Source organism: Musa acuminata, chromosome BXJ3-6, assembly GCF_036884655.1.
Source record: "Musa acuminata AAA Group cultivar baxijiao chromosome BXJ3-6, Cavendish_Baxijiao_AAA, whole genome shotgun sequence".
In the NCBI taxonomy this organism is placed as follows: domain Eukaryota; kingdom Viridiplantae; phylum Streptophyta; class Magnoliopsida; order Zingiberales; family Musaceae; genus Musa; species Musa acuminata.
In genome coordinates, this window is record NC_088354.1 from 35,637,581 (window position 1) to 35,651,271 (window position 13,691).

The 13,691-nt window shown below is 35.8% G+C and overlaps 1 protein-coding gene across 1 annotated transcript; it reads left to right on the forward strand.

Moving 5' to 3' along the window:
- Positions 1-258: 258 nt before the first annotated feature.
- On the forward strand, positions 259-13,422 carry LOC135641053 (probable E3 ubiquitin-protein ligase ARI8). Its single transcript, XM_065156048.1, has 16 exons — positions 259-379; positions 501-698; positions 3,076-3,200; positions 4,145-4,247; positions 4,356-4,446; positions 5,024-5,196; positions 5,954-6,058; positions 6,149-6,237; positions 8,188-8,295; positions 8,379-8,469; positions 8,579-8,668; positions 10,402-10,449; positions 10,729-10,800; positions 10,892-10,991; positions 11,097-11,223; positions 12,758-13,422. Exons 2-16 carry the CDS (start codon positions 540-542, stop codon positions 13,038-13,040), a joined length of 1,764 nt encoding a protein of 587 aa, XP_065012120.1. The 5' UTR covers positions 259-379; positions 501-539; the 3' UTR covers positions 13,041-13,422.
- Positions 13,423-13,691: the final 269 nt, after the last annotated feature.

A 13,691-nucleotide genomic window follows, 5' to 3' on the forward strand; every position in this document is an offset into this window, starting at 1 on the left:
TGCCCACTCTCCTTTACAATGTGTCATCTCCTCCCTTGTGATGATGGAGGTAATAAGTGAAGAACGAAAGGATATTTTGATTAAATCAATGAAAAAAAAATGCTACGAGGCAAAAATTAATTAGGGGAATTATTTGGAAGAAGTCTTTTAAATAAAATATCAAAAAAAATTATGAGAGGCTTTATTTGATAAATTTTCTAATATTTTTCTCCCTTAATTATCATATTTTTGGGATCATGGTAATTCCATCATCCCTCTCTTTTTTCCTTTCATCGCTCTATTTCTCCTCATCTATAAAAGGGCGACGAGATGCCTCTCTTTGAAGAGTGGCAAATCCAATAACGAGATCCCAATCGCCCTTTCCCCTCTCGCTATCGCGGTACAATCTCCCCTCTTCTCCGTCCCTCGATTCCGATCCCATTCCCCCTCTTTCTCCAATCGATTTGGCCCGCTGATCCCACCCATTTTCTGCACGATCGCCTACCCACGCGGGTTTTTAGGGTTTCTGAGGGCGCTGAGTTTGGCTCCGGGCGGAGGGGATGGGTTCGGAGGAGGACATGCACGACGCGAACGACGTCCAGTCGGTGGAGGACGATTTCTACACCGGGGAGACGGGGATGGGCAGCGAGGACGACGACTATAATTTTGGCGATAACTATTCGGATGATTCCGAGGATGTCACCTCCCATCGCCAGCAGGTGAGGGGATGCAAAAAAGATCCCTATTTTTTGTCTTTTTTAGTTTCCTTCCCTTTCTAATGGCCGTGCTTTCATGTTTTTGGTGGTGGTGTTAGAGATCCTTGAACCTAATTTGATGCGTGAAGGAGCCAAATTAGCTGCTTGTAAAGCCAAATCATTGTAGATTGTAATCGGATTGGTGGCACGATTCTCTCTAGGCTTATAGCGTAGTTCTTGGCTTGGCCTAGAAGTTGGATAGATTTATGTGGTACGAGATTGTTGATTTGGTGTCAAAAGAACTACATAGGAGATGATAATGTCACTTCTTTCTTTGAAAGATTCATTATTTTCAGATTGAATACATAAATTTTCATCTCTTGTAGCTACTGACTTTATGTTTCTTGCGCATTATGGTAGATAACGATTTACCAGGTGAATACAAACTGCAATGATGTTGTGGAATTGTGTCCATCTTTGTTTTAAAGTTCATCTGCTTCATTAAGTTCACAAGCTGAACATTGAGAAGATGGATGTTAGATGTTGAGTGAGAATATCAAGGACAATTAATATGTGATTCTATTTTTCTGTAGTACTATTTGTTATATTTTGGTTGTCTTTGCCATACTGTTTATGTTCCTCATGTCATGCAAAGTTATTTACTATCAAATTTCATGTCAAAAGCCAAAGTTATTTACTATCAAATTTCTGGCCTAGGTGTCTGCAGGGAGACAACACAAACACAATAAACATGTTGATGTGTCTGTGCTTTGTTAATCCAGAATTCCTATTGTGTATTCCATTCATAAAAAAGTTGGCCATTGTTTCTGACCTAATTTTTTGCTTGTATACACAAGATATTTTACTAAATTTATCAAGCAATGTAAGTGATTTAACACAACATTTTGAGATAAGAATCCAATTAAACAGATCCCATGTACCTGTACATGAGATTATACCATGTCACAGAATGTTACGTGTTCTAGGTAACTATGGCCTTAGCTCACTATATTCCCCTGTTGCCATTACAATTATCATATGCGGCTTTTTGGCATTTCTATCATTTTGCGGTTTGATTAGAAAAGACCCAGGTGTTCTTATACAGTTTGTTAATTCTGTAGATGGTGGTGTTTCAGTGACATTAGCATGATTGTTCTATATCATGAGGAGTCTATTGTATCGATTGCTTGGAATCACTTAGTACCATAGTCAGTCCAATGGAGGCAATAGCTCTGGTATCATTCCACTGGTTCATATAAATAAATTTTTTACTGCACATAGCAGTATGGGCCAAAGTGTGCAATAAACTTAGAATCATGCTTTCTTTCTCTTATTATGTTTTATTGATCTTTTTTTTTCATTGAATTAAATTGACCTGAATCACAAGTCTTTGCTGCCAAAAATAAATTCTTAATTAAGGAAACAATTTTCAGTCCAAGATATCTTATAAGCATTTTTTTTCTGTATTTGCCATTTAGTAGTCAGCACCACAAACAATAGGTAGGAAGTAATTAATTGCTTGACAATTTCTGTGCAGTGGTTTTGTTTTAGCAATAGATAGTGCTACAACTACATTTTCGAGCACTACAATTTTATATGAAGTTGTAGTATATAGTGTAGACTTTAGAGTGCTCTAAGTTGGTTTGACATTTATGATGTTTCCACTTGGCATGGAATTATTTGCCAATGTTATAAAGTTGCCATTGTTTGCAGGAATTTAATATTGCTTGTAAAGTATGCATTTGCAGCAGGGACTGCATTTGTTATTTCTATAAGTACAACCAAAGAAATATATAATCTGCATTAAAATTATTTATAGATGAATGTATGCTATGGCCAAATAAAAAAATTGATGGCTTATAAACTATACAGCACAAATAAAGGTTTAATTAGTTAAAGTTATATCATCATGGAGCATGTATCGGAGTATTTAATTATAGTAGTAAAATATTTATGATAAATAGGGAGAAGCACATACCATATATGACTGATTTCTAATGCATACACCTCATTTAGCCACAGAGGTAAGCACAGTTGAATATATGGCTGCATATTTTACATATATGGTAACACCACATAGCAAGGTCGCGTAGGCCTTATGTGCAGTCATGTGACTGTGTATCGTAGAATTTGCAGCCCCTTTTTTGCATGTACAGTAATATTGCATACTAAGGTTATGCTGGGCTTATGCGAGGTCGTCATTTGAGGTATACTCATATATGGCTTCATAAATTGCTTTCAGAAAATTGTTATTTGCTTTTGGTAATGTTTAATGAAATAAATGCTTTTAAGTAATAGTTGGAAGTTTCGAAATAGGTCCTTTTTTATATTGAGAATAAATTCTGGTAAATGGTTCATTATTATGTTCATCTAATGTTGTTCAGCACTTTTCTGTTGGCAGCAAAACTATACTATTTTGAGTGAGGCTGATATTCGGCAGCATCAGGATGAAAATATTAATAGAGTATCTACTGTACTTTCAATACCAAGATATGCAGCATGCATTCTTCTTCGTCATTATAACTGGTAAGAGTGTTAACTTATAAAGTGGAAATTTCTGTGTGGATCTTTTTTAAAATATTTGCATACATTGCTCACTTATTTTTAGCTATCACTATTTTAGAGTACAATACAAAATAGAGTACCACTTCTTTTAACTACCAAAGTTGCAATAGAATATTAGATGTGCTCTTATTAGCTCATTGATTTATTACAGATGTTTATAGAATATGAAGTTGGGAACTATAAAATAATATGTTCTTGTACCACCTTTTTTATTCATTATCTCTTAATGATATTTAATCTGAGTCAATTGTATATATTTAGTTAATTAACTGATGATGACCTTATGTCAAAAGTAACATGGTCAGCACATGCCATATGCCTTAAACCCTCCCATCTATTTGGAGACACAGTGAAAACAGACTGCAAGGTTTTTAATAGAACCAGAGAAACTGATTAACTTCATATGTTCACCTTTCAAAAGATGGCTGTATTTTGAAGTTTCTATTGCAAACGTTTGGTACTTTATTCAAGGGCAAAATGTAGGGATATAGGTTCTAGCTTACTCTTTATCAAAGTATATATTATGATTAATTGTGTCACCAGTAATCTCAGGGGATATGGAATTCCTTGTGAGCTTGCATATTGAATAAGAACATTGAGATGTAAAGAATTTTCCCCTATTCTGGAGAAGCAAATATTTAGAAGACCTATATAAAAATATTATGAAAATGATTTTAGAAATCAACATTCTTGCATTGTTTGAAATGCCTCATTCTGGTTTCTGTTCTTTACATTGTAAATGAGGATAAATTTTCCTTTTTTCTTTGATAATTGCAGTAGCAAAAAACCTACTGCTGAACTAGTAGTTCAGCATTTCTATGCTAAACAACTTCCTCTATCACTTACTTCTTTTTGTTCATTATTGTTGTGATGATATGGATTGCATGTTTATTTCGATTATGCAGGAGTATTAGTAGGGTGCATGATGAGTGGTTTGCAGATGAAGGGCATGTTCGGAAGGCTGTTGGTTTGTTGGAGAGAACAGTGGAGATTTCGAATGCTAGAGAAGTTAGTATAGTATTAGTTATCCCTTTCTGGATATTTGGGCATTGAGATGGAATTATTTTTTATATTTTCAATGATTTCCCCCTTATGGACTGACTTTGCTTGTGGCAGCTGACTTGTGGGATTTGTTTTGAAAACTATCCCTGTGGCAGGATGAGTTCTGCTTCATGTGGTCATCCTTTTTGTGGGGCTTGCTGGAGAGGTCTGTTATTTTGATTTTAGTTGTTATCATGGCTTTATAACTGATGTTTGTGGTGTTAGTTAGGTCTGATTTTCTTCACTTTGCAGTTATAAAATATGTTTTTGCACCTGTTCTTTAAGATAAGTAGGCATTTTGGTTCCAATTTGAATGCTAATATGAACATTTTTTGTCGTAATGCCAGTTGATATCACCATGCCAGTTGCACATTTTTTTGCTCTTGTTCATAGGAATATATCACTTGATATCAAGTATGAAGTTACTTGGGACCAATGATCAAAAGGTCTGATTTTATGATGATAGTATGATGGTCATAAGGAATTGGATTCCAGACTTTCTAAAGCCTGCATCTTGTGTAATTTATTTACAGTAACATGTTAACCCTAAATTCTATCAGGCCTTCTGTATGCTTTCTGAGTTGTTTAAAGATATTTCAAACTATATTTTTTAAGAATTGCATCTCTGTGCTGTGCCTTTGTTCTAGAAAACTTGATAGAATATTCTTTAGAATCTATTTGAAGCTGAGGTATTTTATGTAGGGTTCTTGTTTGATGGTTGATCATACACTTCCAACTTGCAGGTTACATTAGTACATCTATAAGTGATGGCCCTGGGTGCTTAATGTTGCGATGCCCTGATCCTTCTTGTGGTGCTGCTGTTGGTCGAAACATGATTGATGTCTTGACTACTGGCGAAGATAAAGAGAAGTATTCACGATATCTTCTTAGATCTTACGTTGAAGATAACAGAAAGGTAAGGTACACATGACACTTATAATTTAAGGATATAGAAATCAGGGTTTCAAATATTGGTCCAAGTCAAACCAATATATATTGATTAATATTTAGTAGTGTGACGAAGGATCAATACTGGTTGGTATTTAATTTTAAATTATTTTTGTAGGTGGTTCATGTTGGTATTACCATCTGGTATACCATTATTATATCAAACGGGTTGCTGAATCAATATCGGTCCGAGATTTATAACTTTTATCCAAAATTTTATTTAAGTTCTTTCTTTCTTGTGTCCAGCTCATGCCTGTCACTGAAATTTGAAAGACTGAGTAATGGCATCTATGATGACTTTTTTTTTCTAAAATCAATAGAAGTTGTACTTTAATGTGATTATGAGTTGCAAAAGGAAAGGGTGGTCCGGTGCAAAGGCTATTGTCAATGCACTTTTGTTTTTCTATATTGTTAATTCTAGGGTTTGCCATTTCCTACCAGACCCATCTCAGAGATTTGTTGGTATGGTACATATCGGTCTATACCGGTGTACCAATACATGATATGCTGGGGCATGCCGATAGGCACTCGGGCAAGCCATGTCTCGGTAGCGAGTCGAACCGGCACGTACCGCCCATACCGTACCTACTTGGGTGGTACAACAAACCTTGGTTAATTCTTGGTTTGAAAATGTCCTTGTGTTGTCTTGTGAAATTCTCGATGAGGTTTCTGGCTACACTCTCATTTTCTTCACAATTTTTTTGATTCTTTAATTTGTTTTATAGATAAAATGGTGTCCTGCCCCTGGTTGTGAGTTTGCTGTAGAGTTTGTTATTGGCAGTGGAAGTTATGATGTTTGCTGCAGCTGCTCATATAGCTTTTGCTGGAATGTAAGTTTACCTTTGGCAACACATTATAAATCTTATTAGAAGTATGCTTACATCTCTCCTTATTCTGAGCTGTTAAAATAAAAATTGCAGTGTGCCGAGGAAGCTCACCGGCCAGTTGACTGTGCCACTGTAGCAAAGTGGATTTTGAAGAACAGTGCTGAATCTGAAAATATGAATTGGTACAGGATATAATAGATAAATGTCCTTTTTATCTGTTGCCTTCACTGCTGTTCCCTACAATATCAGTTATGATATTTGTGTTACGTTCAGTAATACATTTCACTCTCTTCAATTCTAATTTTAGTCTGATTTGATGATACTTCTTGCAAAGTTGATTCCTTCATTATATTTAAATTCCTGTAGTTAACTATATGTTAACAGATATTCTTTGCTTTGCTGCATGACCATTGTACCATTGTATTATCATGTATTAAGTGCATGCTGCACCTGGTCAGCTGGTGTCATGCTGTGTTGGTCATGTGCCCAACCACATACCAAGGTGTTCTTGCGACAAATGACAGGCATGTTGAAAGCCTTTATTTGTCCTATTTATGCTCAACTTTATTTGCAAGCGCTACCTTGAGCATCCTATCCTGGTTATTCAGTCATTATTATAGCTTAAAGGATTGCAGATTCCTCTCTTGAGAGGGGCACTTTGATAATAAAAGACAACTTATTTTTTAAAGTATGAAGTATATGCTTTAAGAGATCATAGTGCACCTTAGGGTGCTTCCACTCAGAGTTAGTTGGAGGCCTGAATTGCAGTTCCACTAGAAACAACTATAGGATATTTTTAGAAATGAACCTTGATTCAGAGAGGCCACAATTTTGTACTTCCACAGAGCACCTTTCCGACTTTGGTAGGTGGCATGGAGGTTAAGATCCGGATATTGGAGAAGCTGCTTAATGTCTTAATGTCCTTGGTATGTTTCATCAGTCCAATGGAGCTTGGTTTATTTTGGTACAACCCATTTCAATTGACAAGATCCAATTGATGCAGCATTCTTGGACCTATCTTAACAGTGAACGAACTGTTTCCAACTGACTGAGTTAACTCCAAGCCAAGCATACAAAATTTAGTTAAATCAAGTTCCACTGAGAGAAACACCTCTCAGAAACTACCAGCTATTTGAAGTGATATGTGATGAATTATGGTTTTACATCATCTCCTCCCTAATCTAAGCAATCTGCTGAAAGAAAGGCAGCAGTTGTTCCTTGTCCCTGAAGGAAGGGGAGTAAAATAGAGCTGGACAAGAGACGTGCAATAGGAAATTGTAATGATATGTAGAGCATTGCATTTAAGCTTCTGGCAACTATGATAATCTGAATAATTAAGCCTTTTTAATATTATGCTTCTTTGCATACCCATTTTATTGTGGAAAGTTCTATGTCCTGTTTGGTTTCATTTGATTCTTCATCAATAGCTTTAGTTCTGCAACTTTTTAGCTTCAGAATACTGATGTTAGTTCACCCCTAATCCTGAAGCTTGCATTTTTATTTGTAGACCTTTTGACTTCCTTTACTTCTACAAGTTCAGTTTTCAAAACAGGTATTGTTATGACATTGTGGGAACTTGTCTTGTCTTCACCTCTTTGAAAGTTCTAAAACCTGAATTTTATGATCTTTAATAAATTGTAAAGGGTCCAACTGGTGGGTTATCTTCTCTGTTCTTTTGAAAATGGAAGGAAAGGAATACCTTTCCTTCCATTTTCTCCTGGATTTGTGTAATGTGTGTGTGAATACAAACTGTTTGTATGTGCTCTCTCCTTTAATCTTTTATTCTATTTTCAATATTGACATACAGCTTACTGTTAATTACTTCATATAGGATGAGATGAACAAGATAGTTATCAAAGATTACATTAAATGCCACTGATAAGTAACTAAGAACTGTTGGCTCGTGAAAAAACTTGTTTTAGTTTATGTTTTAACTTTTCAGTCAACATGTGTTTTACATCTCTGTTGTGTATGAACCCCAGCAGGTCTCTCATTTTAATCTTTGACCTTATCCATATACTTTATTCCAGTTATCATATCCCAATGGGCTTTGTGATTCAATCACATAAAAGCGATGACACTCTAATTATTGCATTTTTTTGTGCTAATCATATTCTTTGATAATATATCAGGATTTTAGCGAACTCGAAGCCTTGTCCAAAGTGCAAACGTCCAATTGAGAAAAACCAGGGATGCATGCATATAACATGCACACCTCCTTGTAAATTTGAATTTTGCTGGTAATAGATCTTCACTTTATAAGTACTTTAGAGGCTTCTTTTGTGAATTCTGCAGCTTATATGTTCCTTGATTGTTGTTGTAGGTTATGTCTGGGACCATGGTCAGAACATGGTGAGAGGACTGGTGGTTTCTATGCTTGTAATCGCTACGAATCAGCAAAACAGGAAGGAGCGGTATGATTAGCAATTTTCTCATTCTATGGATTATGGAATGATTAGAATTGGACTATATGAATTCTCAATTCTCACACATGCATCCTCATCAATTTATAAATACTTGCAGTATGATGAATCTGAAAGGAGGAGAGAAATGGCTAAAAATTCTCTTGAGAGATACACACATTATTATGAACGATGGGCTACAAATCAATCAGTATGTAAATTTTGTTCTTTCTTCCTTCCCATCTGTAGTTTAAATTTGTTTTCTTTGTCCAAGGAATCTATAAATCTATGATACCATGATGATTTATACTTTGATTTTGGGACTATTTTGCCTATAAGTGGCTGAATCTAGAAAGCCACATCCTGAAAGTGGCACATGAAACATGACATTAGTTTACCATTCAAATGATAAAGAAAACATTGCATTTTAATCATTTTGAACTCTCTGCTTGTTGATGTTCAGGAAACCAGCAGATCATTTGTAGATAGATAATTTTTGGCAAACTGATGATGATCATACCAATAGTTAGATCACTACCCGGCTGTTGGGCTCCTAGTTGGTCAATCAGTAGTCTTTAAAGGGTTTAATGTTAAACTATTTACTTGGTAGTGGCTGAAAGTGAATTGAGCGTCGACCAGTCATCAATTGCTAGCTGGTAACATGGTTGGCAATCATCAATGTCATACATTTATGGTTTTCTACCTGCTTACATTTAGACATTACTGGCATTGGTTCTGTTATAATGTTAATATGTGATGTTGTTCTTCATATGCCTTTATTTAACTTGACAAAGGTGCAAGAAACATGTTTCAAGCTTCACAAAATGTTTTACTGTATATGTTTCGTAAATGAAGTTCTGATTTGCATATTATGTCTTTTGTTATTGTTCAATTATAAGAAGTTTTTGTAGTGCAATGTCATCATGTACTGACTGAACTTTGTGATGTATCATTTACTTAATATGATAAATTTACTTCAGAATCCATCGCAGTAACTAAGAGTATTACTTGGCTATGACACGTTGTTCCTTTTTTGCTGAATGTTTTTGCAGTGGATTGAATTGGTTTGACTTTATTTTCTCCTGTGTTCCAGATGATTCCATATCTTGTTATTGATGGTATCACATAATGAATTCATTGAATGTGGATTTAGTCCAAGAAATCCAGAAGATTACATGCCTTACAAAATGTTTCTGTGGTTTTGTAGTCAATCATTAAATCTCTCTTCAAATGGACCTTTGTTTTTTCAGCTTGATGAAGTTTGATTAACTAATCCCCTTGTACTAGTCCAAGGCCTGAAGTTATTAAAAGCAACTCGAGTTGGGGTTATTGCCTGGAAAAATTTTACACTATTGCTAGAATTTGTTTCTGACTATCTGCATTCTTGATATATGATCGATCATTGGCAACACAACTTCTTGCCTTGATCCATGTCTTTTGTGGAAGTTTAAATCTTGGTTTTGCTTTAAGCAATGGACTTAATGAAACATCACATTGTAGTTGTATTGCTAGTGTTTGGATCTTGTGTGTATAAGCCTCCAATTTAGGAAGCTTATTATTGAGATAAAAAATGGGATAGTGTTCTTATTTATCTTCTGGTTTGGCTTTTTTTGCATGTCATTGCAACTCTTCATGGTAATGGTATTCTGTGTATAGTTCATCTCATTTGCTTTTCTCCCTAAAGATTGGTACCATTTTCTTCTTGTTATTTTTCTTTGAACTTATGATTGTAGTAATTTTGTCTCTTTGTTCTTAATAAAGCATAACTTTATGGCCTATTTGACATAATACATTTTGTTGCACTGACTACCAAATAGGTGCATCCTTGTTCCCTTGTGTTCGTTTATGCATAATTTTTTGTCCACTCTGCTAGTTACATAGGCTGTCCCTTTAGAAAATTGAATTATCTAGATTGGACTTTACATTATGTTTTATAACCTGCAGTCAAGGCAGAAGGCACTTGCAGATTTACACAGCATGCAAACTGAAAAGGTACGGAGCTGTTTCGACTTTCGAGCACTTATATGTCATGTCAACTGTGGTATTGGTAGACTTGTCTGCTTCTAACAATAATAACTGATCTTGTCTGTTTGAAGCTGACCTCAGATCATCTTTTTTCATTTAAGTACACATTCAAAAAAGGCATCACATATCAACTGAATAAGAATGCCAAAGCCACCATCTCCAAGATGGCCCTTAATAAATATAAAACAATCAGTTATAATACATTATAAGAAGTGCACCCAGTGGCTACTTGTTTCAATTGTGCAGCTTGAGAAGCTAAGTGACACACAAAGCCAACCTGAATCCCAGCTCAAGTTCATAATTGAAGCCTGGTTACAGGTTAGCTTTATGCTAGAAACATGATGTAACTCTAATGACAGGATGTGATTCACCTTCCTTTTCCTGATATATTTTTCATTTCATTATACAGATAGTGGAGTGTAGGCGAGTATTGAAGTGGACATATGCCTATGGTTATTACCTGCCAGAACATGAACATGCCAAGAGACAGTTCTTTGAATATTTGCAAGGTTTGTACTTGCTTCTTTATGTAGCTGTCAAATATATGCTTTTTACTATTAATATTATTTTGAATAATTTTTCATTACTAAGAATCATCTTTAATCATTTTTCAGGTGAGGCTGAGTCTGGTTTAGAACGCCTTCATCAATGTGCAGAAAAGGAACTCCAAGTTTACCTTGATGCAGAAGGTCCTATGACAGACTTTAATGACTTCCGTACAAAGTTAGCTGGTCTGACCAGGTAGCTTCATCTCACATTTTACTTACTAAGATATAGGGAATTAAGAGATTTAAAAAAGCTACATAGGTGGACCAAGTCATCCATGAAAATTTTTATGGTTCCACATCTAGAGGCCCAACACTCGGGTCTGTGTGAGGATGCCATCACCGTAATTCATTCCACTTAAATATTGGTCTTCTTAGGATTTATATCCACTGCCCAGGTAGGGTATTTGTATAGTATGGCGAGGTTAATAGGAAAAGGACCTTCTCTTTGTCTTAGACTGATCCTTAGTCTGTTATTTTGGATTTTCTTTATTTGTTTCAAAAGCCTCTGATTAGGCTTATGGGTTAGTTGGCATTGAGGCTACCAAATTTTTATGGATAAAAATTTTAGCTATGAAGTAGAAGTCGAATCAGACTGGCTTCATGGTGAGAGAATAACAACATTGACTTTTTTCTTGAGACAGTCTAGTAGGATAGTTATAGTTTACTTTGTTTTACTATTAAAGTATTAAGTGTAAATAGTTATATTGATTGTGTATAAAGTTCACCAGGGAATTTTCCAGGTGTTAGTATCCATGAAATAGAGATCTCTAGTCTAGTCGTGCCATTGTGTTTTTAATCTGTGCCCTGTTTTAGTAAGCAGGGGAGATCTAAGAAAGCATAGGTTCTGATTATAAGAGAGCATATCCCTTATGTGTTTACTGTCCATTGAAGCTGTATCATGTTCTAGTTGATTTGAAAAGGGTTTGATGATGACTCCAATTTTCAGTTAGGTTTGTGTCTTTGGCTGTTGGGCTACAGGGGTTTTTGGCACCGAATTACCTTTTATCCTTCTTTTTTTTTCTGACTTATGGATATTTGTGATTATATCAACAGATTGGTGGTGCATTTAGCCGTGGATATCAACAGTGCTAAATGCACCACCAAGCTTGATAAATTCTTCACTTTCAACGGTGTTAATTATACAAGTTGCGTGCACTTAACCTTGTTGAATACATATATAAATTTTTTGCTCTTGGTTACTCCGCTAGAAATTATGCTTAATAACTTATCATGAAACTGACTAATTCAAGTGCTAGACCAGTTTGGGAATCATAGTTATAGTATGACTAGTACGTTTAGCTTGGATTGTTCTCATTTGGTCACTTTCATGTATATTTTCTCTGCTGTGCCCAGTACACTGGTCACTTGCAATATACTGCTTGGTTCTCTGGAATACATAACATTTAACTACTTTTGTTTCATGTTCTACTTTATAGCATTTTGAACTTTAGTTTTCTCTCTGATATACTAGATATGGAAGTTTCAATGTGAGTTATTGAGGTAGTTATTTGACTAAAGTAGGAGGCACCAAACATATTAGGGAACATTTTTGACTCCTTAAAGATCATGGTTTTATTTTATTCATGATACCTAGCCACCTTTTCTTCTCTGTATCTACTGAATGCTAGCATTTACTCTTGCTTGCATTTATTGTCGAGAAATCGATACATTTAACTACAAGGATTTTGATATTAATTTCATTGATATATGTGTTTGTCCTACATCAGTGTGACTAAGAACTATTTTGAGAATCTTGTTCGAGCCCTGGAGACTGGGTTGAAAGATGTTGGCACTTCCAATAACCAGGCGACATGCAGCAAGAGTTCAAGCTGCAAGAGCTTGGGCAGCAAATCCAAAAGTGGGAAGATCAAAGCAGTGGCTGGGAGCAGCTCCGGATCCGGTGCTCCTAGCCGCAGCTTCGACGACGGCAATCTCTGGTCCTGCGACCGCTGCACCTACGCCAACCCCAGGTCTACTACCACATGCCAGATGTGTGAGCATCACAGGTAGTGGTCCACCGGTGGTAGATCTTCCTCCAGTTTGGGCATCACTTGTGTGTAAAGTTTGCCCTTGAACCTGTTTCAATGGCCTGTGATGCTAGAACCAATTCCTGTGATGCTGGCTGGCTAGAAGGGCTATTTATTCACCTTAGGTTCCAACTTGCCATTTGAAGGAGGAGGGCAATAGCAGACTGAGACAAGAAAAAGATACAGAAAATCTTGATTGCTGCTGCTGCTGCTGCTGAAGCTGCTTCATGTCATGTAGTATTCTGCTTGTTTGTTGCCGTAAAGTTGACATTGTTCGCTGTTTGTATATATTTTTGTACTCGTATATGCTCAATTCAAGCATAGTTCAGAATGTAGAAGTGCTTGTTATTGTTGTAGCACTCTAATGCTCCGTGACAGTATCATTGTTTAGTGTCAAAGGTAGTAGTAGTAGTAAGCTCTGTAAAGTAGGATCAAACTACATGGCAAGCTTAGTCCATACTATACACATCTGTCTCACGTGTTCCCCTTCTTGTCACACAATTCTTGTATTGAGAGGTCTAACAAATAATCTAAAGGATGATCTGAGAAATATGAGATGTAATCATATAAAAATTCTTGATGTAATCATAGAATTTTTGCCTCGTAATAATTGTTGTTTCACTTTTGAAAGTAC

What these genes read in the sequence shown, in the direction of transcription:
- LOC135641053 (XM_065156048.1), top strand. Translation starts at nt 540, where the DNA reads ATGGGTTCGGAGGAGGACATGCACGACGCGAACGACGTCCAGTCGGTG. An exon ending in AGATTTCGAATGCTAGAGAA is followed by an intron (nt 4,248 to 4,355) that starts GTTAGTATAGTA and finishes TGCTTGTGGCAG; the next exon opens with CTGACTTGTGGGATTTGTTT. An exon ending in ACGTTGAAGATAACAGAAAG is followed by an intron (nt 5,197 to 5,953) that starts GTAAGGTACACA and finishes TTTGTTTTATAG; the next exon opens with ATAAAATGGTGTCCTGCCCC.